The sequence below is a fragment of the Panthera leo genome, chromosome B1, assembly GCF_018350215.1.
Source record: "Panthera leo isolate Ple1 chromosome B1, P.leo_Ple1_pat1.1, whole genome shotgun sequence".
Taxonomy (NCBI): Eukaryota; Metazoa; Chordata; class Mammalia; order Carnivora; family Felidae; genus Panthera; species Panthera leo.
In genome coordinates this window covers 163,472,712-163,497,745 of record NC_056682.1, presented here as the reverse complement: position 1 = coordinate 163,497,745, position 25,034 = coordinate 163,472,712, and the positions used below count along the sequence as shown (strand labels likewise).

Genomic DNA, 25,034 nt, shown 5'->3' with positions numbered 1-25,034 from the left:
CATCTTGTTGGTCACATCGTGAGGCTGGGCTAAGTGTGTGACCGCGGTTCTCCTGGAGCGAAATGAAGGCTCAGTTTTTCAGCCTCGTCACCGTAGGCAGTGGATTCTGAGGCACCAGTTGGCATTGTGTTCATTCGCCCGCAGTCCACAGCCCACACGGTCACACTCCATTCAAGAGCGGTGTCGTGTTTTCTGTTAAGTTGGTGTGTTTGGTGCATTCAGGGCATTGGGCTTGATTGATCGATTGTGATTTAAAGCAGAGAATTCAGTGTCAGGTGACTCCCTTTTTTCTTACCACCATGTTGGTCTTTTTCACTGCTTGCGTGCTTTGGCTCTGCTAGTTCCGCACCAGAGGTTTACCCGATGGTGAATTCTGGTGCATCTGCGGTAGCACATGAGTAGTTCTCTGTGGTGTCCTCATTTGTGCATTTTTGCATTTGTCGTAACCTTCACATAAAATCCCAACCCGTGAAAGTTTATAGATGTTAGAAATGGTATGGTGAAATTCAAATACAGTGTTCCACTAAATGGCATTAGCGTAATCGTATGTAGAAGTTATTTGCCAGATGCTTTTAGAATAGATACACAGTTTGTAGGATTAAGTATTTCATCCCGCGAGATCGTTTTCCTCCCAAAGTCAGCTGTTTCTTCCTGTTTGGTAAAGTTTGTGTAGAAGCGTTCTACCTTCTCACCAAAGTAAGCCCTGTTTTCCAGCTTTTCTGTTTGGGGGCCAGAGTTGCCCACGTATCTGCTGTAGCCCCGTCGCCGGCCGTGGTCCGTCAGCGCAGCCTGTGCCCCGGGGACTCCTTTGCTCGCCTCTTGTGGCGCCTTCCACCGCAGCCTTGCCGATCCGATCGAGGCCCTCGGTCCTCCTTGCCTGCGCTGCCGTGGTCCCCTTATTCCCGGGCTCTGTCACGTCCCCTCCAGCATCACATTAGCAGGGTGCCACTCCTCCACCTTCGGCCCCAGGGTCATTGGGCCGCCTTCTGGCTCCGCGAAGCCTTCAGTTCCCGGTGCCCGGATGTCACGTGGGGCTTCCCCATGCGCCCCCTGCAGCTGCTCTGCAGCCTCTCGAGTGACAGGCAGGGGCGTTTTCGGTCTACTTCACGGAGGAGGAGAGTGGGCCTCGGAGAAGCAGACACTGCACCGTGGTCACTCTGTCCGCGGCAGTGGATCCAGGACTCAGACCCGGGTTCTGGCCTCAAGTCCAGGCTGCCGGTCACCCCAGGCTTCCTTTGTCCCACGGCACCTGTGTTGCGGGGAAGTCCAGTCAGCTGAACCTGCCGCCCGCCGTTTTTGGCCTTTCTGCTTTCTGCCTTTCGTCCCTCCGGGCCTCTGCCCGAGTCCTGTTGGTGCTCTCCCAGCTCTCTCCTGCGTCGGGTGCCTGGGCCCAGCCTCCCGGGTCCTCCTGTCCTGGGGGGTCGTGCGCCTTCGCTGCATATCCTGGCGACCTCCTCCGGCTCGGCCGTGGCGTCTGGGTACGACAGGCGTTCGTCTTCTCAGACCGAGCCAGGGACTGTGTCTTCTCTTTCTTCGCATCCTCAGTAACAGCCAGCAGAGGTCTTTGCTTTTGGTGAGCATTACCAATGAATTAATAAGCCCCTTTATGGAAGGTGAATACCACGCATATTTAATCATTGCCAAATAGATTCAGTTTGGCTAAAATATGCTCTAAAATGGATTTAAAAGATTGTTTTCAATGTTTATTTTTGAGAGCGAGAGCAAGAGCGAGAGCGAGCGTGAACGGGGGAGGGGCAGAGAGTCCCGCGCCCGCACGCACACACACACACACAATCCAAAGCAGGCACCAGGCTCGGAGCTGTCAGCACAGAGCCCGATGTTGGGCTCAAACCCACGAACGGTGAGATCACGGCCGAAGCTGAAGTTGCACGCTTAACCGAGCCACCCAGGCGCCCCTAAGATGGATTTATTATTGAATCCTTTGGTTTGCTTTGGTGTATTTAGCTGTATCCCACAAGATTTGAGATGTACGTATTTTCATTTGCATTCAGTTCAAAATGTTTTCTGTTTTCCCTTGTGATTTCCTCTTTGACCACTGGTTATTTACAAGTGTGTTGTTGGTGTTATTTTCCAAGTATTTAGGATTTCCCACATAAGCCTCCTGTTATTGATACCTAGTTTAATTCTGTTGTGGTCAGAGAAGATACCCTGTGTAATTTCAGTTCACTTAGAGGTATGGGGACCTCATCTGTGGTCCAGAATGGTCTCCTGTGATGAATGTGTTATGTGTAAAACACATAAAAAGAATGAATATTCGGCTGCTGTTCGGGGAAGTGTTTTATAAATGTCAGGTCATGTCGGTTGATAGTGTTGTTTCAGGTCTTCCGTATCCTTCCCGATGTCTGCCTGCTAGGCTCTGCCCGTCACTGAGAGGGGATTGTTAAACTCTCCAGCTCTGTTCCTCCTGTTGTTTCCATCATGGATTTTGAAGCAGATACTAGGTTTAGATCTACTTCATGGTGTTCTGTGCTCTTAAAGAATTGACATGTTAGCATCATGAAATGTCTCTTTATCTCTGGTAATATTCCTTAATTTGAAGTTTGCTCTGTCTGAGACAAATAAAGCCATTCCTGCTTTCTTTTGATTAAAGTCTGCATGATAGATCTCTTTCCATCCTTTTACTTTAAACCTGTCCATGTGTCTTTATTTAAAGTGGGTTTCTTATAGGTAGGATATAGTTTCTTATAGATACCATATACACAGTCTGACAATACCTGTCTTAATTGAGATGCTTAAACCATGTACATTGAATGTAATTATTGCTATGGTTAAATTTACATCTCCTATAGTATTTTTTTCCTATTTGTCTTATCTGTTTTGTTTCTTTTTCCTTTTTATCATGACTTCCTTGGATTGAGTTTTGTTTGCTTTTTCTAATGATTCCATTTTAATCATTCCATTCCAGCATTGTCTTAATAGCTGCATCTCTGTTTCATTTTTCTTGTGGTTGCTCTAGGCTTTACATATACATCTTTAAATTTTTATAGTCTACAAATAATATTCTACTACTTTATGTATAATGCAAGAACTTTTATAACAGTAGACTTTCATTTTGCCCTCCCATACTTTCTGCTGCTGTTGTACATTTTACATACATACATATATGTATATATATATATATATATGTGTGTGTGTGTGTGTGTGTGTGTGTGTGTATGCTATAAATCTCACAATATATTGTCTTACTTAGTCTCTTCAAACTGTTACAACAAGATACCAGAGACTAAGTAGCGGGAATCTATTTCTGTAGAAGGGAGGCTGGGAGATCCAGGATCAAGTTGCCAGCAAGATTAGGTATCTGGTGATTGCCTGGAGCCTGATCCTTGAATGGCTGTCTTTTTACTGTAACCTCACATGGCAGAAAGGAAGAAGGAGCTTCTGGGGTCTCCTTATATAAGCGCACTAATCTCTAGCCTCGTGACCTAACCACTTCCCAAAGGCCACGCTTTCTAATAACCATCACCTTGGGGGTTAGGATGTCAACATACGAATTTTGGGGGAGCCACAGACATTCAGCCCATAGCATACATTGTTACCATTTTTGCTTTAAATAGGCAAAAATATCTCTGATGCTCCGTCTTTGTGCTCTTTATTTCTTTTGTGTAGATTCAAATTTCTTCCTGGTATCATTTTCCTTCTACCCAAGAAATTCCCTTTAACATTTTTCATAGTACAGCTTTTCTGGTAATGAGTTCTCTAAGCTTTTAATTTGCCTTCAATTTAGAACGTGCTTTTCTGGGTAAAAGATTTTAGATTGACTATCTAATATTCTTTCAGTACTTTTAACAATCTCTCTCCCTTGGTGTCTCGTATAATTTCTGATAAGTCTGATGTTCATTTTTCCTTTGAACATAGTGTCTTGTTTTGTTTTTTATTCTCTTTTCACTGCTTTTCAGCAAGTTGATTATGATATGCATTGGCATAATTTTCCTTATATTTATTTTGGTTAGGGTTTGTTTAGTTTTTTGAATCTTTGGACATACAGTTTGCATTAGATTGGGAACTTGGTCAGCTGTTGTTTCTTCATCATTTTTTTCCGTTCTCCTCTGCCCTCTGTCTGGGATTATAGTTATACCTATGTGAGATGCCCGATACCGTCCTACAAGGCAGTGATGCCACGTTCAGTTTTTTGGGTCCCCCCCCCCCCCATCCCCTTTGTAATATTTCTTGCTACATCTGCTAATATTAATCTTTTCTTCTGCAGTGTCTAGTTCTGTTAATCCTAGCTAGTGTATTTTTAATTTTAAGTACTGTAGTTTTTCATCTTTATAAGTTCCTTTTGAGCCTTTTTTTATGTTTCTCTCCTCATTATGTGATAATATCTCCTACCTCTTGAAAATCTAGAACATGTTTATAACAGTTGTTTTAACAACTTTATCTTCTGGTACCATCATGTATGTCGTTTTTGGATTTCTTTCTATTGCTTAATTTTTATCCTGATTGTGCGTCGTATTTCACAAGTTCTTTACATTCCTAGTAGTTTTTGTTTCTTTGTTTTTTGATTGGATGCTGGATATTGTGAATTTTATGTTGTTGGTTCCAGGGTTTTCTAGTATTCCTTTAAATAAGGTTTGATTTAAAAACTTTCCTGGTGTGTAATTATAGTTACTTGGAGATTGCTGTCAGTCTAGGGGTGATTCAGCTTCACCGTAAGACTCTTTTTGAGGATTCTACCCCAGGCCATGTGTGTTAGGTCCTTTCACTGTAGCTGGTAGGAATGCAGGGGCTTCCTAACCCTGCAGGAACCCTGCCTGCTTGTTTGCAGTGTGATTCCTTCCCCAGACTCAGGTAGTTTCCTCTTGCACAGACACAGAGAAGTCCTTGGCCAATGACTAGGGTGACACTTTGTAAATGTCTAGATCCCTCTCTGTGTAGGTCCCACCTTGGTATTCTGTCCTACAAACTATAACCACCTTTGTGTCGTTGAATTCTTGTCTTTTCCAACTCAGCAAGACCACTGGACTTGGTTTGGGTTCCCCCTCCTGTGCTCTGGCCTCAGAGGGGTATCCCAACAGTGATTTGGGATCACCATAGGGCTTACTTCCTGTCTCCTTTTTCTCAGTGGTCATGGTCCGTTGTCCAGTGTGTGAGAGGCATCACTTCATATATTCAGTCCAATTTTCTGGTTGTTGGAAGTGAAAGGGGAAATCTGATTTCTCTTAACTGCATCTTGGTTAGAAGCAGAACTCAAGTTCTTCTTTTTCCCCCCTCTAACGTTTTCTTTTTTCCTACTAAAACATGACTCCTGGAGGTAATAATGCGTAATTAACACAGCAGACCTTTTAAAAATCAAACTTTCAATAGAAATGAAACTTTCTGATCGTTTTAACATCTTAAATATTCCCTGTTGTAAATAACAATGGCATATGTTAAATATTTTCATTTATACTTTAATGTACCAGGAAATAAATTATAGTACAATACCAGAAAGTGGTAAAATGAGCTCTTTGACATCTCTCCACCAAGGCTATAGTCCTGAGGATGTGATTGGGTTTTTTTCCCCCTCACTTTCAAACCTTGTAGCCAATTAAAAATAGTGCTTGGCTGTAAAGTTGCATTCTTTTTCTCCTAATTTTACTTTGACTTGAACTTAGTCTTATGGATGCCGTGGAATTGTGGAGCTTTAGAGCTGAAAGAAAGCATTAGAGGCCACTTGGTCCAGTGTTGTTGTTATGTAGATGATGAGACTGAGCCAGAAAGGAGGGGACGGCAGGAGGGCCCAAGCACCGCCCCTGTCGTGCATGTCACTGTCTTCTCACAGAGCCACAGCGCCTTCCCTGACTGGAAACTGTCACCACCCTGTGGTGTCTTGTTGGAGGAAGATGGTGGGACATATATTCAGGGGCTGAAATGGCCAGTTTTTCCATACAAGTGGGATTTCATCTGAGAATTTTATGTGGAAGGGTTTTTTCCTCGATGTAGGTATTATTATACAAGCAAATATCATTGTATGAATTCCTTTAAATAAAACAGCCATTTTTTCTTGATTCCTTTTTAATTTTTTTTAAGTTTGTTTTGAGAGAGATAGTGTGAGCGGGGGATGGGCAGAGAGAGAGAGAATCCCAAACAGGTTCCACACTCTTAGCACAGAGCCCCATTCAGGGCTCGATCTCACAAACGGTGAGATCATGACCCGATCCAAAATCAAGTCGGACGCTTAACCACCTGAGCCACCCAGGAACCTCTTGATTCCTTTTTAAACAAAGGACCTATTGACAGTAAGATTGTACCAATGGAATGAGGTAAAAATCTATAGTAAGTTTTTGTTGATCTGGGAATAGTTATTAAATATCCGTTAAATTTGATTTTTCTCCGTTCTCTGTGGCAGAGGCAGGTAGCGTGCTGAAGTCACGGAGCGAGTGGACACCTCGGAGTTTTGAGGAGGACAGATGTTGGGCTGAGAGGGCCTGAGAGCAGCAGCGTCTTAGCCCTGAGAAGAGCGGGCGTTCTTGGCCTTCCCCTGGCGGGATGTTTGGACTTGGTGCAGAAAGGAGACATAAGGGGCAGATTGAGTGAGGAGGCTGTGGGCGTGGGGGGCAGAGGGACTCGAGAGGCCTCCTAGACCAACACAGGTGCATCCACACGGGGTGGGGAGGAAAGTGGAGTCAGGAGGAGCCGCCAGGTGGAGAGAGGGAGGCCCTCCCTGTGAGGCGCGGGGGTGCAGGGAGCAGCGGGCGATTTCTCTGTGGGGGGAGTCCTTGCCCTTGCAGTCCTCAAAGTAAAGCTTTAAGAAGTTGTAACAGAGGGTTCTGTGGAGGCAGAAGAGCCCGGTGGGAGCCCCTCTTACTGGGAGGCGCTCTCACGGCGCTTACTGGGTAACAGGGTGGTTCCCGCAGCCTCCCTGGCTGTTCGTGCTTTGCCAGCCTCAGGCTCCCAGCTTCTGTGACCACTCCTGAGGGGGTGTTTCGGGAAGATGTAAGGAGCCCCACAGATCAAAGCTCCTGTGTCGTCTTCCTCTTGGTAAAATAGCAGCTGAGTCATGTCTGTCCATGCAAATTAGACGTGACTGAGCACGTCACTCATAGAGTTTACTAAGGAAAGTTTTCCTAGGCCTCGTTCAGCAACCTCTTATCAGAGAATCCCACCGACTCTAACCTACACCTGTTGCGGTGGTTTGAGTCACTTCCCCTAATAAATTTCTTACTTCTTAACCAGTGTGTCTGTCTAGTTTCCCTCTCCACACAGTCCCCCCAACACACACACACACACACACACACACACACACACACACACACACCCCTCTCCACTTCTCATGTTTTCATTGTGAATTAGGAAGAAAACAGAAGGTTTTGTCCTGGGAGAGGACAAAAGCAGGAAGAGTATGCAGTCATCTAATCCCAGGTTGGTTACCCTGAAAATCTGGTCACTTTTATCTTTAAGATTACGCTGTGGTTATTGTGGACACCCAGGTTTGCCCAGCAGGTACTTGTAAAGCTAATCGGACCCTATGCCTCAGTATTTCAGCCTCTCTCCTCGTTCCTTCTCAGGGAAGCGACGTGGTACTCAGTGAAGAGCTCAGGCGTGCAGTCACACTTCCTGGTTCATGTTATTTAGTGCCCCGTGCCTCAGTTTCCTTATTTATAAAGTGGGGATTATAATAATGCCTGTCCTGACACGGTTGTTGTATTAAATGAGTTTAAGGCACTTACAACAATTTCTGGCACAGATTAAGTTCTTCGTAAAAGTTACCCGTAGAATTGCAAATAGTTGTTGTGTTATTCTTCACGGGCATTGTTGAGGTTGTCTGCATACCTCAAGTCTCAAATAATGACTTGTTTTCCAAGAATAGTGCTTACAGTAATACAGTCTGTGCCAAATAAAATGACAAGGAGAGACTGTGCCTGTTGGCAGATTTTTTTTCTTTTGTTCTAAAGGAAGTGTCAATAGTTTAGCCTAATTAAGTAATTGCCTTGCAAACATTGTTATCTGTAAGTGAGTTGCTGGGTAAGTTCTAAGAGCATAATTATTTAGTTTCATTTTTCCCAATGAGAGGGGACTCGGTTTTTTTGGACTTTTAGCTTGTTTTTAATGTGCATTGAAAAAAAAAAGCTCCCGCTCAAAAAACTGATTTACTGGATTGTCAGTTTTGTAAACTGAATCACAGTAAGCTTTGAGTCCTTTAGCATTATTTTTCCCTTACGTTTGTTTTCTTAGGTAGCTGTGTTGAGGACTGCGTTCTCTCTTTATTTTTTGTAATCCTTGTGGTCTCAAGCGAGAAGTGCAGGACGCGTGTCTTCCGTTTTCAGTTTAGGCCTTTGGATCTCACACACCGATTTCCGACTTGGTTCTTGCCATCTATGTCTGTGAATTGTGGTCACATATATTGTTTCTTGAGCTCATCTAGTAAAGGCTGTCTCGAAAATTTTAGGAAGTTTTTTTATTTTGAAGGCTTTTTTTCCTTCATCATTTTAAATTTTTTTTTTTTTTCAATGTTTTTTATTTATTTTTGGGACAGAGAGAGACAGAGCATGAACGGGGGAGGGGCAGAGAGAGAGGGAGACACAGAATCGGAAACAGGCTCCAGGCTCCGAGCCATCAGCCCAGAGCCTGACGCGGGGCTCGAACTCACGGACCGCAAGATCGTGACCTGGCTGAAGTCGGACGCTTAACCGACTGCGCCACCCAGGCGCCCCATCCTTCATCATTTTAATAATTCAAGGTCCATCCCCCCTTTTCACATACAAGTCTTAAGCTGTGAACACTTTGTGAAAATAGGAACTAGATCATCTGGAACAGTTGGGGGCCTCGGATACAGCATATCTGGATACTGGATGTGAAAGATGTTAGAAGATTCATTTTTATAATACCATACTTATATTTACATATTTACAGTTGATTGCTTTGTTTCTATTATTGTTTCTTAAGTCACTTGAGCCATTTAAGGAAAAAAATGATTAATCTTCACATTTTACAAGAAGACCTATCCTGGAACAGTCTTATATAAACAAGAGTGCTTCTTAAAAGTATATGTATTAGAACTTTAGATCAGACCTTAATAGAACTTCATTACTCTCTACGTTAGCTATTGTTAGACTTCAGCCTGAGGAATGCATTTATTCCATATACAAAACATAACTTCCTCAAATCTTCAGATACATTCCTTTGGTTTTACGCGGCACCGCTAAGAGGCCTGATTCATCTGTAACTGCTTTTTAAAAATCTGTGTTTAAGGAGGCAGCAAGGCAGAATCTAGTTGTGTATTGTAGGGAGTTAGTGTATCTTTGGTGTATAGAACCTGTTCGGTTCCTATTATTTGAAAAATACAATTGTTTTTTAATGTGTTATCTTACGTTGATGCAAGTGCGTGAAATACATACCTACACGTTTTGGGTCAGGAGTAGGCAGGAAGGAAAGTTTCGTTTCTTCTCCTTTAACCTTGATGGGCCTTCGGGGATACTGAGCGACTCTCGCCTGTCTCTCTCAAGGCACTTTCTGCTTAGATTCTGACCTTGAGATGCGGAAATCTGTCCCTCGCTCCTTGGTGCTCTATGAGCAGAGGGTCTTAGGGTTGGTGTTGACAGTGTACTATTTAAATTCTCGTGAGGAGCTTCTGTGTGTCTTTGCCGTACTCCTTGAATTTGTTAAGGTGATTTTTTTTTTTTTTTAAACTGCCCATGATGTTGATGGCTGCCTCATGGCATTCTAGAAGATTCATTTCACTTTTAATTGGGACTCCTTTGCAGAGACTGCCATTAGGATCATTGTCACAGAACCCCCTGAGTGTGTCTCCCATTTTGCTGTTTAGGAGATGTTTGCTGTGAGATCTCTCAACTGTGCTGTTCCAGGAATTTTGAGCCTTTCCAGTTATGGTCATTCGCACTTAGTCAAGTCCCCCCACTGGCAATGTTGGTTACCAGCAAGATGCCACTGTTCCGACCGTGAGTGCATCCATAATATCTTTCTCTTATTTGCTAGGCAGAAGATGGTGTTAGTGATTGCGAGCTGCCGGCTGGCACCCTGGCAGAGCAGGAGTAAGTGAGTGCTGTTCAGCTTCCGGTCCTGTGAGTCTGATGCCTTTTCCTCCATGTTTTGGCATCACTGCCAAACACATGCATTGAAATCCTTCATGATCATCAGTTTGTCAGATGATTATATTGTTGCAAAGAGTCTGTCCAGGTCCTTCGTATCTTTTTTTTTTTTTTTTTTTTTTTTTTTTTGTCACCTTAGTGTATGTCCATTGTGATGGGGACAGAGGCATTGATGTTGGAAGAAGGCACAAATGTATCAAGGCAAGACTAGTGATTTTAGGTGTGGTGAATGATGACAAACTGCTCAGAGGGAAAGCTTTTCCAGAATGCCGGTGGCGTCAGCCCTGTGCTACACGAGCTGTTGTTCAACAAACGACGTTTGGGCCCAGTCCTGTGGTGCCGCGTGTGTTCTCCACAGTTTACTCGTTATTATTTTTTTATTTTTCTGTGGATTGCTTTATAGCGTGGTGTGCTGTTGCTGTCTGCCACACCTATGTTACAGGGTAAGAGGAAGTTTTCCATTTGCTTGCACAGTGCATCACAGAAGTATGAACCCCCGAAATGCAACAAACCAATGAGGTGGTGGGCAAAAGGTGGGCAATCTCGGGAGCACCTTTTCTACTGTCTTCCTCTCCGTGGGAGTGAGTACCGCAGCCCTGAGCAAGACCCGTATGCATGGCCGGGAGACAGGCAGAGAACGCCGTGGAAAGGAGGTCCCACCTGTTGGCATTGAACTGTGGAATTGGGCCCCCGCCATCCTCAGACTCAGTTGTGTGGCCTGTAACAGAGAAGGGTGACTTGGAGCCATCTGACCCGGTCTGTACGAGAACGGTCGTTAACGCTTTATGACCGGGACCGAAAGACAGACCCCGTTGCACATCCTCCTGTATCTGCATCTACCTTGTTTGCTGTTGTTGAGTGAGGCCCTCACATTTGCTGTATTGTTTTAGTCCTTTACTTCTAAATCCGGTGTCATGGCCAGAAATTCTCTGTGTACTAAAGAGCATTTCAGCATTAAGTCCTTGAGGTAACAATTTATTTTATCGGAAGGTATGTGTGGCTGCATATGTGGCTGACAGTGGTGGTCACAGCATCGTCTGTTAATTTGGCGAACGTTTAGAGTCCACCCCGAGTGAGATAGCCAGGCACTTTCTCCCTTTGTAGAAAAGTACTTCTGCAAATTGCCACGGTAGTTAAAATACCACAGGGAGGCTAGCTTTGGATGTGTGAGGTTACCGCTTATGGTCCCAGGTCCTTTGTCCCTTTGCATAGAAAGTACCCACTTGTAGTTCCGGAATGGAAACTTGTACAGAAGGGGACAGTGAGAGAGGAGGATCCTAATTACAAATATAAGTGAATTTGAGCTTAATCTGCCCATATTCAGGTTTATGTAATATTTCTCTTCTGGTTTCCTTACAAAATGTTGTTTTTCACTGGGCTACTAGTTAGGTGTATTCTGCTAAGAGATTTCATATCTAATAAATCCAAGGTAAGAAGGACTGTAATAGGTTAGACTGTTTTCCCACAGAGTAGGGGGATGCATTCGTCCTCTTAGAATCCCCAGAGCCCCAGCATTTATTATGAGTTGAATTTAATTCCAGCATGTTTAGGTACAAGAAAAATATTTACGAATGAAATGAAATTGTTGGAAAAAATGGTTTTTATTAAGGAAACCTGATTCCTAAGCATGGAAACCGAAACCCTTAAATTCTGTTCAGTTAAGTCACGGGCTTTGGGGTCAATACTAATGATTTGGATGATCATCAGAAATGTCAAATGGCGAGTGATTGAGTTGTAGCTTTTTCTTTATCCCATGACATAATCATCGGTATTGTTACTACCTAACTGATCCACTTTGCATTAGGGCGATCACTCAGCTGACATGAATTTCCTGTGGTAAATTGGTACGGTACCAAAACGATTAAGCCCTCCGTTGCGTTTGACTGCCTCCCCTCCCCCCTCCTTAGTCTTGGTTCAGGGTTTTTATGGTGTATGATAAATGAGCTGTTAACTAATTTTGTGTCGAAGTGAAATAGAAATTTGGATTATTGGAATTTATTATTTGGGGGCATCTGGCTCATCCTTGTTTTTGTTTGTTAAACAGGAAAAGGACCAGCGCAGCCTAGACATAAACACTGCCAAGTGCATGTTGGGACTGTTATTAGGAAAAATCTGGCCCCTTTTTCCAGTTTTTCACCAATTCTTAGAGGTACCAAATTGCTATTTTATGGAATGTATGTTTGCTTGCTTAGAACTACCAAGTATACTTTATTTAACCATTTCACGTAATTTTGTCTGTTGTACTTTTCTGCCTTTAGGAATTATGGTGACGTGTAATTGCTGTCCGTGAGCAGTTACCCGTTTTCTTGGGGTGTGTCTGTGTGTGGGGTCATGTGTCGCATCGCTCCCCGGCGCAGGTGCAGGCGAGACAGCTGGAGCTCTGTCCTTTCCTTTCTCTCGCCCCGCTCGGAAAGCTTTACTTCTGTCAGGATTTCCTACTCTGCATGAGCAAGATTCCCTTTCTTTTGTGGCTCTAGATGAATTTCCACTTTGAGCGAGCAAAGGTTAAAAAACAGCCTTCTGCCTTCTTACTAAAAGAAGTTTGTGATATATTGTTATCTAGTCTCGTCTAGATAGATAAGAGATCTGTCTTCTCTCCAGGAACTTGGGGACCTAGACCAACCTGAGCGTTAGGCGCACTGGCAGTATCCCCCTCAGTTTCCACTTGCTTCACGTCTGCGTTAGAAAAACGCCAGCGTTTCACTCCATCGTTGTTTGTTTGCTTTAAGTGGTAATGATCAGAAGTGCTGAGCTGCTGGTTCTCAGGAGCTGGTTTTGATGCTGTGTGATGCTGTAGGACCTGAGAGTGTCTGAGATGCAGGTTTGAGCTACTTGGGTTGTCCCACATGGCATCCTTCTTGCCCTCCAGCCCCAAACCCTTTAAAAGGTGCCCTTTGCTTGAAAGGATGAGGGTGCCGAGTCCTTGAGGAAAGCTCGGGCCGTACCCTGACCGGCTTCACTCCTGCCATAATCTTCTGTGCCACCCACTTTTTGTATGGGTCCGGAAACACTTGCAGCTGATCCGATTCTTTGAGGACTGTTACTAAAAATTGCTTCTGATGTTCCTAACCAGGACTCCTCAAGACAGGTCTAAAAACTCTAGTTTTACTGTGAGAAGTGTCTGTTTACATGGCAATCCATGTCTGCGAATGGTCTGTTCTAATTTCTCTGGCCATCCCGTGACATGTTAGCTTTCTTTGGAAAATGAGTAGAAATAGGTCCTTGTTCTTGGAGTTGAGTGACTGAGCCTGAGTGGGAGGTGCGTTTTAGCTGAGAGACCTTGCCGCAAGCAGGTCTGACTGCACAATTCCAGAAGCATCTTCAACTGTTTCCGTGACCGATGTTTGCTTTGCACTGCTTAGGAAGTTCAACTTGTAGTCTGTGCTTTGTTCTCTCTTTTACATTAGTTTGCTTTTTTTCTTTTCAAAGGACACAGCGATCCTTTCATTTGAGTTTCTCTTGTGTTTGCATCCTCAAAACCATTGGCTCAGCTCTTTGCTTTTTGATGTACTTGTATTGTTTTCCGGTGTTCCTGATTTTTAGTGGTTAGGATTCCAAAGCTGTTGCATCTGGGTTTTAGTTTTCAGTCTTTCTACAGGAATCGTGTACTTTAAAATATACCTGCGGCATATTTCTTGTCTAAGAGGAACAGAAAAACCACTTCATGGGTATCCTTGATTTGTTACTTTTGTGATCAGATTCAAGTTTTGCATTGTTAGAACAGTAACTTTCTTCAGTGGCTGGACAGAGCACCTAGCTCTGAGACCGCTGGTAGCACTCCGGAAGTTCTCGTACAGTAAGTCGCTGCTGTGTGTACTTTGTGCTGACACCCGGCAGTGAGCCGTGCCGCTCAGGACAGCGTTATTCGTGGGAGCGGCTCTTCTCTGGCCCCTGCTTTCTGCCAAGCACCGAGTGAAGTACTTTACATAAATTCTCTCTTTTAATTCTTGCAGTATCTCTGTGAAGTAGGTTAATTACCTCTTTTTTATAAAAGGACTTCTGCAGGTTAGGAATTTCACTTCTAGGGACAACAATCACGTTTCTTTGATGTGCTTGTCATTTTGTGTTGAGCCCTCATAATATTTTTCTAATGCAAATTGTCATCTTCAGTTCTCTTGCTCTCTCTCATCCTTGTCCTCGATTGGTGCTTACCATACCTCAAGTGGAAAGAGTTAACCTTCGTGAACTTGATTATGTTGATTCATACAGCAGTTGAAACCGTGCCATTTGTTAATTCTGAGTGTCGGTAATTCATATTACTTTTCCCTCCATCAGCAATCAAAATACAAAGTTATTAACAAAGACCAGTGGTGCAATGTGCTAGAGTTTAGCAGGACAATTAACCTTGACCTCAGCAACTACGACGAAGACGGAGCGTGTAAGTACCCGCGCTGGGCGCCCTCACACCCCCGCCACCGTGCATTCGCACATCCCCCTGTGAGGAAGAGCCTCATAGCCGTGTTGTTTTCTCTCTCTCTTTAGGGCCAGTTTTGTTGGACGAGTTTGTGGAGTGGTATAAAGACAAACAGATGTCCTAGGACTTTATGCATAGCAGCGAGAGAGTCACTGTTACCACAGATATGTCAACCATTAGCCATAAATTGCTGTTTGTATCCAAGCGCATGCTGCTTTTCTTGCACTGTCTCCCTTCTGCAGGGACGTTGTGGTGTTTGCTATGGAACGGGTCAGCTCTGCTTGCTGTGTAGCATTGTTCTCTTGGAAGGCTGCTTTGCGGTTTGTATTTACACTACAGATTGGTGAATTTGCCAACGTCCTCACTGTGATGATGTGTATATTGCTGTTTAAATTTTGTATATGTGTATAAAAAGAAAAAGCTTCACCTAGAGATTATTTCTGCAAAACTGTATTGTAAAAATAATTTTTGTGGCATATTTCTTAGTCCCTTTTTTCAGACGAACCAATTCTACTTTATTTGGTCTCAAATGTAGCATTTCAGAAAACAAGAGAGAACAACTGTTACCACAAGCAAATGTTACCTGAATTAACCTTCTTGTTTAAGAGGCCAACTTTCGTGAAGCAGGTGGGAGTCCTAAATTTTCAGAGGCATATACCAAATATAATTTGGTTTACTTAAATATGAGCGCTTTTAAACGATGGAAGTTCTCATTACTTGAACATACAGACACGCACCATGCCACAAGCCTTTCCACCATGCGAGGTGTAGGATTTTATCCTCTGATGTTAAAGCCGGAGTAGTTCGAATATAGGTACACGTGAACAAATGAAAATTGCACCTTTTGAAAACGAGCTTGAAACTCTCGTAAACTTCCTTCAGCGGTTCTGTTTCTCCTTTTGCATTCTCCTAGTCAGTGTTGGGTCTGCCGATGCTTCCCGTGCCATTCGAAGTAACCTTGATTTTGCCTCCTCCGTGGAAGCCGAATGGTTCGCTGGCAGTTTGTCACCGCAGAGCACTTCTAGTTGTGGTTTGGATTTTCAGTTAAGCTTTCACGGTGTCTAATTTTCTAGTTTTTTGGAAAAAGAACTCTACTGTAAGCGAGAGGTTTCGTTTCGTTTCGTTTCGTTTCGTTTCGTTTCTCTCATGCTAGGCTTTCCCTGGCAGAATGTCCATTGCAGGCAGTGGACACGAAACCACCAGCATTGAGCTAACTTTATGACGCAGTAGGACCTTTCCTGGAGGGGCCACTCGTCATTCATTACCTGGGTAATTTGTACAGAAAGGTGATAGCCATTATTTATGTGGATGAGGAAACAAGAGTAAACAGGACGGTATTTGGGGGTTTGTATGCTGTGTCTTTTTTCCCCCCCCCTTGCCTTACCCTTCTTGAGGAAATTTTTAGGTAACATGTTTCCCCTCAACTAACTGGTGCTATTGAATGCCTGATTTAGTCCCTAAAGTTTTGTGAAAACGTAAAAGTCTAATGATATAAACCAAGTAAAAAGCTAATGGTGCATTTGAACAAATGAATCCTATAGATGTGAGCAGGATCCATGATTAAATAATGATTGGAAGAGGTTTGGGTTATTTCAAAATCTGGCCAAAAAAATCTTTTGGATTAAATGTGAACCTTTAAATGGCATTAAATGAGTAAAGCACACAGACGATGCTACTCTTGACCACTATGTCACAGTTTATTTGCAAACAGTGTTCAGATTTTCATATTATTTTTTTCCCTAACTGAACCACCAAAGACAGAAATTTTGTATGTATATACGGTGTGTGTGCATATACAAAATCATGATATGGTAGAGTGAAATTACTTCCTTTTTCTACCAAATAGAAATGTTTGGTTTGCTGTGAAATAAACCAGAAGTGTGAAAAACTCTGTAGTGATTAAGCATACTTGATCATTCCTTGCTTAGGAATTGTAGACTCACTTCTACCTTACAAATTCGTACCGGTTTGCACAAATTAATACCTGAGAAGCATAGAAGGTGTTGATGGCAAGCACAGCTCTTGGGACCGATGTGTTGCAAGGGGTTCCGTTCCAACGGGTGCCTGTTACTCCAGTGGCGATTGGCCATCGCCAAGTCTGAATTGGCGAAGAACTTGATTTGTTTCCAAAAGTATCCTGTAAAGTTAAAAAAACAAAAACACACTTTAATGGCCACGGTTCTTAAATTTGATCAATTGCAGTTTTGTTTAAACAAGTATGAATCACAGATAAAGTTGTTGTAAAAGTTATTGTTAGAAACTGGAGAATGTTTTAAACACTAAGCACAGTTAATCCTAAAATAAAAGGATTGTTATGGGGAGACGTTACATTTCATCCATAGTGAACATTTTGATGATGGGCGGAAAACCCGAGTGAAAACTGTTCGTGGTACAGAATGTGAAAGTAGGTATTCCAACGTGATGATAATCTTGCATATTTAGAAAATTCCAAATAATTTTCAAACTTCCTTGAAAAATAAGCCTCTGTGACTGTGGAGTGCTTGCCCTCAGTTCTTGATTTTATGCAGTCAGCACTTGTTTCTAGGGAGCAGAAAAGGGGCCAAATGAGTAATAAGATACTTTTCTCTTAAAAATGTTCCTAAGTTACATAAAATTGAGCAGTCATCAGACACTTATTTAGTGGTTAATGTTAAAGAAATTAGGGTGCCTTCTTCTGGTTTTTCTTTCTTACCTGTCTACACCTTTTCTCTCTTTCCACTGTGTTTTGAACTACACATTGCAATACTCTGTTGTCATGGAATACAACTTCTCGGTGTTTCCTGGTAGGTCAGAAGTTTCATGATTTGATTTGCCATGAACACCCACTGTAATGTTACATGCCGCTTTTTTGAAGCATGAACTCTGAATTAAGTTTTTACAGAATCTGACCAGACACCCCTCTAGATTCTCATTTAACAACGGACATCTGTTGCCTCTCAAGTCTCCATTTTAACAGTGCTTTTGAAGTTTATACAGAAAGCTTTCCAAGTTAGTTTGTGCCCTTGGTTTTTATTCTTACAACTGCTAAAATACCTCTGTAAGCCTTATCTTTTATTCTTTCATATGTTGTATAATAAATGTATAGAATTCATTGACCAACTAAACGTTGGGTGTCTGTAAATGAGACCAAAACATGGGTTGCTTTTTATCATAGAATCCTTTCCCTTGGGGGTTACTGTTAAGTGGACAGCAGCCAACCTGTAACTGTGAACGCTTCGTGTCGTCAGTATTTGCATTACATCCATAAACGCGTGCAAGTCCTGTGACTCCAGCTTAACTACAATACTGTTATGCCACCTAACTTGAGTACAGCAAACTGGTTTTAGGTTTTCATGGAATTGATGTAAAATGATATCCCATAAATAAAAAGTATTTGTGTTTGGTTTCAGAACTGACTTGTCAATTCTTTCTTCACTTCCCGGGGTTTTGCTTCAAAAACCACTGAAGGTAGTTCCAGAGTATTTTTATCTTTTATTTTCTCCTCTCCTCGCCGCGCCCCCCCCCCCCCCGTGCCAATTCTTTATATTAAAGAATTTCAAAGCTATAGAGAAAAAAAAAACCGGAAGAATACAGTGAACACCCATCCACATACCTGTCACCCAGATTTTCTGCTCGTTAACATTTTGCCACCTTTTCTGTACCACCGAGTGTGTGGGTGTGTGCGCCCTTCTCTGTGGATAGGTACGCTTGTTTCTGAACTTGAGAGTAAATTACATTATGAAGCTCCAGACCTCCAATTTTGAAACAGGGACATTTTTATAACCGCAATACAGTGATCACACTCCAGAAATTTAACATTGATCCAAGACTATTACCTAATATACAGCACAGATTAAAATCTCTGTTTGTACCGATAATTGGCCTTGATAGCAATTTTGTTTTCGTAATCTGGAGGAAAGCGTTGCATCTGGCTGTCATTCCTCTTTAGTCTCTTTTAAGCTAGAACGGTTCCAGATACAGTACAAACGCTCCTCAGCCAAACTGTGGTAAGAAGATCTACAACCGCATGTTATATATTTCTAAAATACCGAGCAGATAACGGAGTGTCTACTACGTGCCAGAGCCGGACGGAAATGACCACTCTTAACTGCCTCCAGCGCTACCGTGCGGTTAGTGTCTAGTGTGTGTCAGTCCTGGTTACTGCTCTCTGAAAGTGTCTCACGTTAGAATATCCGCTCCCTGGTGGCAGGACCTCTGGCCCGGAGTGGGTGCCCAGAAAATGTACGCGGAAGGAAGCAAGTCACACAGTTCGCACTTGGCAGAGAGTTGCCAGGAGCTAAGAAACCTCGCGTAAAGATGAGAAGATCCTCAAGGACTGATCCAGACTTTAAGACTCCCAGAAGCTTGAAAGTAAGACCGGAGGTCGAAGACAAGATTCCTATCATACAGAATCCAGACGCACTCTGTTTAAACTGGTGCTGTCGATGGTGTTTCAACGATAATTTGGACCAAAAGCTGAGGATCAAATCAAGAAGATACTCTTGCAGACACCTACAAAGGCGGTGGTTGGAATGAAGGGAAGAGCTTAATTCTATATGGATAGTAAGGAGTGGGAGGTGGCCAGTGTTAGGACCGAGGACCCAACCTGGGATACAGCAAACAGCAGAAAACCACAGGCCGCTTCATCCAGTGCTACAAAATAGGAATATGAGATGTGTTTCTCTGGGCAATACTAGTCTATATGAAAATTCACAGGACTTGAGGGGTGCCTAGGTGGCTCAGTCGGTTAAGTGTCCAACTCTTGATTTCGGCTCAGGTCACACACAATCTCATTCGTGAGATTGAGCCCCACGTTGGACTACCCTGGCAGCATGGAGCTTGTTTGGGATTCTCTCTGTCTGTCTCTGCCTCTCCTCCTGTCCCTCTCTCTCTCTCTCAAAAATAAACATTTAAAAAAATTCAGAGGAATTGAAATAAAGTTCTCCAGCAATGTAACAAACAGGGTAGACCGGGGAGAGAATAAATCACTAATGCCTGCTCAAGACAAAAAACCCAGCTGAGGTGCGTTGCAGCAGACTTCCGAAGGAAAAAGGGTTACAGGGGGCACGTGGGTGGCTCATTCGGTTAAACGCCCAACTTCGGCTCAGAGCATGATCTCACAGTTCATGAGTTCGAGCCCTGCATTGGGCTCTGTGCTGACAGCTCAGAGCCTGGAGCCTGCTTCGGATTCTATGTTTCTCTTTCTCTCTGTCATTTCCCACCCCCTCTCAAAAATGAATAAACTTCAAAAAATAAAAATAAAAAAAAGTTTATAGGAAGTTTGCTTCAAAGGAAGAGCATTTTTAAAGACCACTTTTTGCAATAAGGGGATGAAGAGGAAAGTGAACTGAAAAATGACAAACACCCACAGGAAAAGACGGAAGGTCACCGAGTCCACCCCAGGGCTACAGAAGTGAGGAAGAGAATTAGCTACTTCTGGACAGCACGTTTCTTGCTTTCTTTGAACCAACAGGAAGGCAGGACGTGTTCTCTGTGGTGCAGTATGCATTACATCATCCTATATGACTTGCTTGAACGTTATCCCCAAATCTTAGTGTGAAGAATAACTTTCAGGCAGAAGGTGAGAGAAAAGCTTTCATGATTCCTTTAGAGAAGAATTGCCAGTGGAACTTAGTTACAGCTAGAGAGGAAACAAACCTATCACGTAAGGAAAGAACACCTCAAGCTTGCTGGCCCTGTCTACTTATCTAAGCATTTAGGGCAGAAGATAATCCAAAATAGACCACTTTTGCCACTTTCGGCCCATTCAGCAAAAAATAGTTTGGGTTCCCCCCCCGCCAAATTCGTTCCTAACATTTATCTTCAATTGCCATAACAAAAAATAAAATCATCCCGTGTGTCCAAGTACTTGCTTAGAAATTATGGTGAGTAAGTAGACTATGCTGAGAATAATAATTGGAGACCGAAAAACAGAAATTGTCTGTAGTAATTAAATGGAAATGTCTTAAAACATCATTTAAAATGTAAATCTCTTCTGGAGAAGTGTATTCAGTCCTTTGAAAAAAATTCCTTTGCAATCACTCCCTGAAGCATGTGGGTTGTGAAGAACCAGGGCAGGAAGGGAGTAAGCTGAGGAGCGTTTGTGTTTTTCCAGAGACGTCTCAGAATTGCCTACATTTGAATATCTGAAATTCAAGCTAGCGTTTTCTAGAAATCTTGGGATAAATGTGATGATAAAGAAGAGCTGCAGCTGTACTCACAGCCAGTGAGCTAATTCACCAAAAAGTGTTGGTCAACTTTCAATAGTATATTAAGGGCCACTGCATTTCATGTCTCCTTGCTTCTTACGTGTTTCGGCTTCATTGCCTGTGAGGGCTCCTACCCAGTCCATTTTGAGAATGGGACTTGGACGAGGGTTGTGATTCCATCACACATAATCCCGATAGATTAATACGTGCATTTTAGCAACCTATTCTGCATGTCTCAGAGTGCTCATAAACGCTTCAAGTTCTTATTCCTCCTTTATTGCTCTAATCAAGGTTGATTTTCAGATTCTCAGTATAATCATTGTATCAACAAACTTTATATGTTAGGCAGGGCTCCTGTGTGAAATTGGGAACACGGGCATTAACGTGTAAGTGCAGAGTGGGGACTGGAGTAAATAGAAAATCACCAGACTGAAGAATTGGAAAGGACCTGGGGGTCTTGTGCCCATTGGCTGTAAGTGGCATCAGCCACTTACAAATAAATGGTAGATGAGAAAGACACCAGCTCAGTCGGAGCCTAGAGTTCCTCTGGAGAGTAGGGCATTATAGGGATAGATGGAGACTCGGCCGAGGAGAGCTCTCGGGGGGCGTCTAGTCGTGTATGCAAAGATAGCAATAGGGGCGGCATTAGATTAGGCTTTTCAGGACAGGAGTTTGTGGTTGTCACCAAGAGGTAGCGATACAACTGATGAAAAGATGCCAACAGAAGAAGTATCTCCTGACAAATGATAAGGAATGTACCGAGGCAGCTACAATCAAGCAGCGGGACAGTCGAGCGTGTTTCCTGGTGGAGGCACACCTTCCCAGATTACCAAAGTTCACTCTGGGGAAGGCTGACTGTAGTGGAAAACTCGCACACAGTGTGAGGCTTCTAGCAGGTGTGAATGCTCCCTTTGCCCTCTTACAGAGGGTGTAGCCCTCTACCATCCTCTGGAGATCGGCCCTGAGCCTGCCCGCTCAGCAGATGGAGGAAACTGGTGCAGAGCACCCCAGCCCACTCTCCACAGGAGGGGCACAGGAGGGGCACGGGAGGGTCAGTTTTCCTTCCCCGGGGCCCAGCCACTAGGCATTTTCTGTAGAAGGGAGGACACTCCTGGGAGGAAGACCCCCGAGGTTCAGCATGGGGAGTGGGAAGCTGAGATGCTGGGAGGTGAGAAGGGTCTGACAATACGGCAGAGGGACTTAGGGGGAGGAGAACTTCCGTGGGGAGCAGTGGGGCAAGCGGGACCAAGGTATGGACGAGTGCTCAGAAAGCGGGGAGTTCGTCTGCTAACAGATTTTCAGAGAGCCAAGTCTCAGTAGCAGGGAGAACACGCAGGCTAGCAGAGAGCCTGTGCTTTCTCCGCGTCATCAGAATTGAGTCAGTCTTCATACAGCATATGTTCTTTTGTGGAGTCTGTCAGAATCTTTGCAGCTAAGCAGTTGGGTCTCCCCCTACCCCACCTTCACCCTCCCTGTTAAAAGAACAGGCTGCTAGAAGGCACCACCTTCAACCACCCCCACCCCCCCCCCCCTTGCTCCAACGTGGAAATCGGAGGTGTAAGGGAATAGACTTTTATGGGTCTTTTAGGCAGAGTACTTTTTGAATTCTGACCACTATGAGATGACATTGCAGGTGACAGGCTCATGAGAGGGAACCAGAAAACAATTAGATTTTCTGGTTCAACACAATCATCTTTGTTACTTTAGACGCTGAATATCGTGCATATATTCATGGACTTTGAGAGTTGATTGCTAGCAAGCTGTGATGGATCCGAAGGATGAAGACAGGAAGGCCAGTTGGTGGCTTACTGGCATCATTTAGCTCCTTTCAGAAGAGAAGACGGTCAGCCAGGGCGACGTGCTTTACGCTCATCTCCTGAGACACCTTTCAACCGTCATGGGAAACATGTGGAAGAAATGGAGGTTCAGAACGTTTACGTAACTTGTGCTAAGTCACGTGGCCGGAAGGTGGGGAGAGTGAGGATTCAACTCGGATGTGTCCACCTCCAACAATTTGCTGAGGGAGCCACGTGGTGTAGAGAAAATTTTGCCACGAGGAAAGTTGAGGCACGGGAGCCCTGTGCGTGCTGCTTGGGTCTCCAATAGGGTTATTGGTGCCCCTCTCCTGCGAATTTTATCGAGTTCTAGGAACACACGACGTTCAGGGATTGGCCAGTTTCAGAAGTGGGAATGTTTATGGATTGGTTGTACTTCAGCCATGAAATTGAGGTCACTGGAGTAAGAATATTGCTGATTGGCTAACTCAGAAGTGTGGGGCTGGCTTTCAAAGGCATGGTCTGATGTGTGTGAGTTTTCCAACACCACTAAGCATTTAACTCAATTCTGACACTATCTACCTGGGTGGATCCCACAGCTTAAGGGCTGAGTCCACAAGACCGCGCCACATCCCCCCTCCACTTCAGACACCAGTTGCAAGAGCATTTGTCACCTGTGCTTCTCACCAACTGCCTATACGTTGGAGGTTTCCACATCCCGTCCTTGGGTTCAATTAACTTGCTAGAGTGGCTCATAGAACTCAGAGAAATATTTACTTACATTTACCAGTTTATTATAAAAGGATGTAACTCAGGAACACCTGGATGGAGAGATGCATAGAGAACGGTATGTGGGAAGGGGCATGGAGCTTTCATGCTCTCCAAGTGTGCCACTTTCCCCCAAATTCCATGAGTTCCCTAACCGGGAGGCTCTCTGGACCCCGTCTCTTGGAGTTTTTATGGAGGCCTCATTACATAGGCACAATTGATTAAATCATTGGTCATTGGTAATTGAACTCAATCTCCAGACCTTCTATGGACGTGGGGGCAAGGGGGTGGGACTGAAGGTTCCAACTCTCTAACCACATGGTTAGTTTCCCTGGAAGCCAGCCCCATCCTTAGGTTACCTAGGGGCTTTCTAAAAATCACCTCATTAACATTACAAAGGTATCATAATCCTCTCATCACTTAGGGAATTACCAAGGGGTTTAGGAACTATGCCAGGATCTGGGATCAAAACCAAATGCACATTTCTTATTATCAGTCACAATATCACACATGGGTACTGATGATACAAAGCTGTCATTGATCAGCAGGGACAAGTTTAAAACCAGTTCGAGTAGTTATTACATGTTACTATGGCCAGTGAACCTGCTGCTTTTCCCTCCTTTCTTGAAGTGGAGTATAAGACCTTTTTATTCTCAAGATAAAGGAGAGAAAGGAGATGGTGATGGAATGAGGGACTGGAGATAAGCAGGAGGAAGAACCAACCCTACAGCCAAGTGGAGACTTAGGGCAAGGGACCAGTTTTCCCCTGAGACAAGAGGGGGAAATGGCTATGAGTAGGCGGCAGTTAAATGGTGTCACCTTATGAGACCTGATCTCAGAGACTGATTCAAAGATTTCTACTGAGAGAGGGAAGGGAGAAGTAGGAGGTTCAAGGAGAGAGATAGAAGTATGGAAGAGCCCCTGAGGAGAATGAGAAATGATTAAGGAATAGGTCTAATTGCCTCGAGAGAAATAAAAGTAAGGGAAACCCAGTGACGCCATGTCCACTGGTTTGAACTACCATGTATCCTTGAAGGCTTGCATATACTTTGCATTGTTTTCTAGGTAAAGGGGTGGTAAAACAAAGTGGAAGTCTCCATAGTTGAGATGCCATACCTACTAGTCTTCAAATCCAGACCAGCCCTGTGGTCAATCCCTGTGAAGAGTTAACACACTTGGGCAGAAAGACCTCATGTGTAAGAAGGTAGCAGAGAAAGACTAAGGCAAGCGTGAGAAACTTCCTAAGTTACTGGAGTGGTGCCATCCAGCCAGTGGCTTTCTGTGGCTTTCAAGCTGCAGGCACAATGGATGATGACATTTGTGTGATTATTCTGGGATACTGGCATGGGTCATCTGGTAGATTAAAAGAAAAAGTGGGATGAGAGGGCACGCTGTGCTCAGAGTTACAATATGAGGAATACCAGACTATCCCTTACTAATTTGGAACAAACATCAGAGGAGGTCAGATTTTCCCAAGAATACAGTAAGCTCTACAGAGACTGAGATACTAAGGTAGAAAGACAATTTATGACTACTTAGATGAAGAGGACTCACCCAATGGTGCTCTAGTTTCTTCCTGCGGGCCATCTCCAGGGCTAGAGTCCCACCTGACAAACAGGAGATCTTGAAGGATGTTCTGGAGGATGGAAGTGTAGGAGACTAAGAACCTAACTAGATAAGAGACAACCACTCCTGTGGGGAGCAGTCTAGAAATGGAATGGATGGCAATGGGAGGAAGCTGAAGAATGGATCTGGGTGGGCCTCCCCACCAGGACTGTGACATCATTGGCATGGTAACACATTTAATAGAGAAAAAAGAATCAGAGGTTGACTTTCCCCA

The 25,034-nt window shown here is 43.8% G+C and overlaps 1 protein-coding gene across 9 annotated transcripts in view; it reads left to right on the top strand.

Moving 5' to 3' along the window:
- DCUN1D4 (defective in cullin neddylation 1 domain containing 4) overlaps positions 1–17,854 on the top strand; it is an 86,189-nt gene extending 68,335 nt beyond the window's left edge. For 8 of the 9 annotated variants that reach the window (XM_042936413.1, XM_042936409.1, XM_042936414.1 and 5 more), the window contains 3 exons: positions 12,094–12,198; positions 14,325–14,427; positions 14,532–17,854. In XM_042936413.1, coding sequence (XP_042792347.1) covers positions 12,094–12,198; positions 14,325–14,427; positions 14,532–14,587 — 264 coding nt within the window. In that variant the 3' untranslated portion in view covers positions 14,588–17,854. The remainder of the gene's footprint in view (positions 1–12,093; positions 12,199–14,324; positions 14,428–14,531) is intronic. The other variant, XM_042936411.1, reaches the window with a different exon arrangement.
- The last annotated feature ends 7,180 nt before the right edge of the window (positions 17,855–25,034 follow it).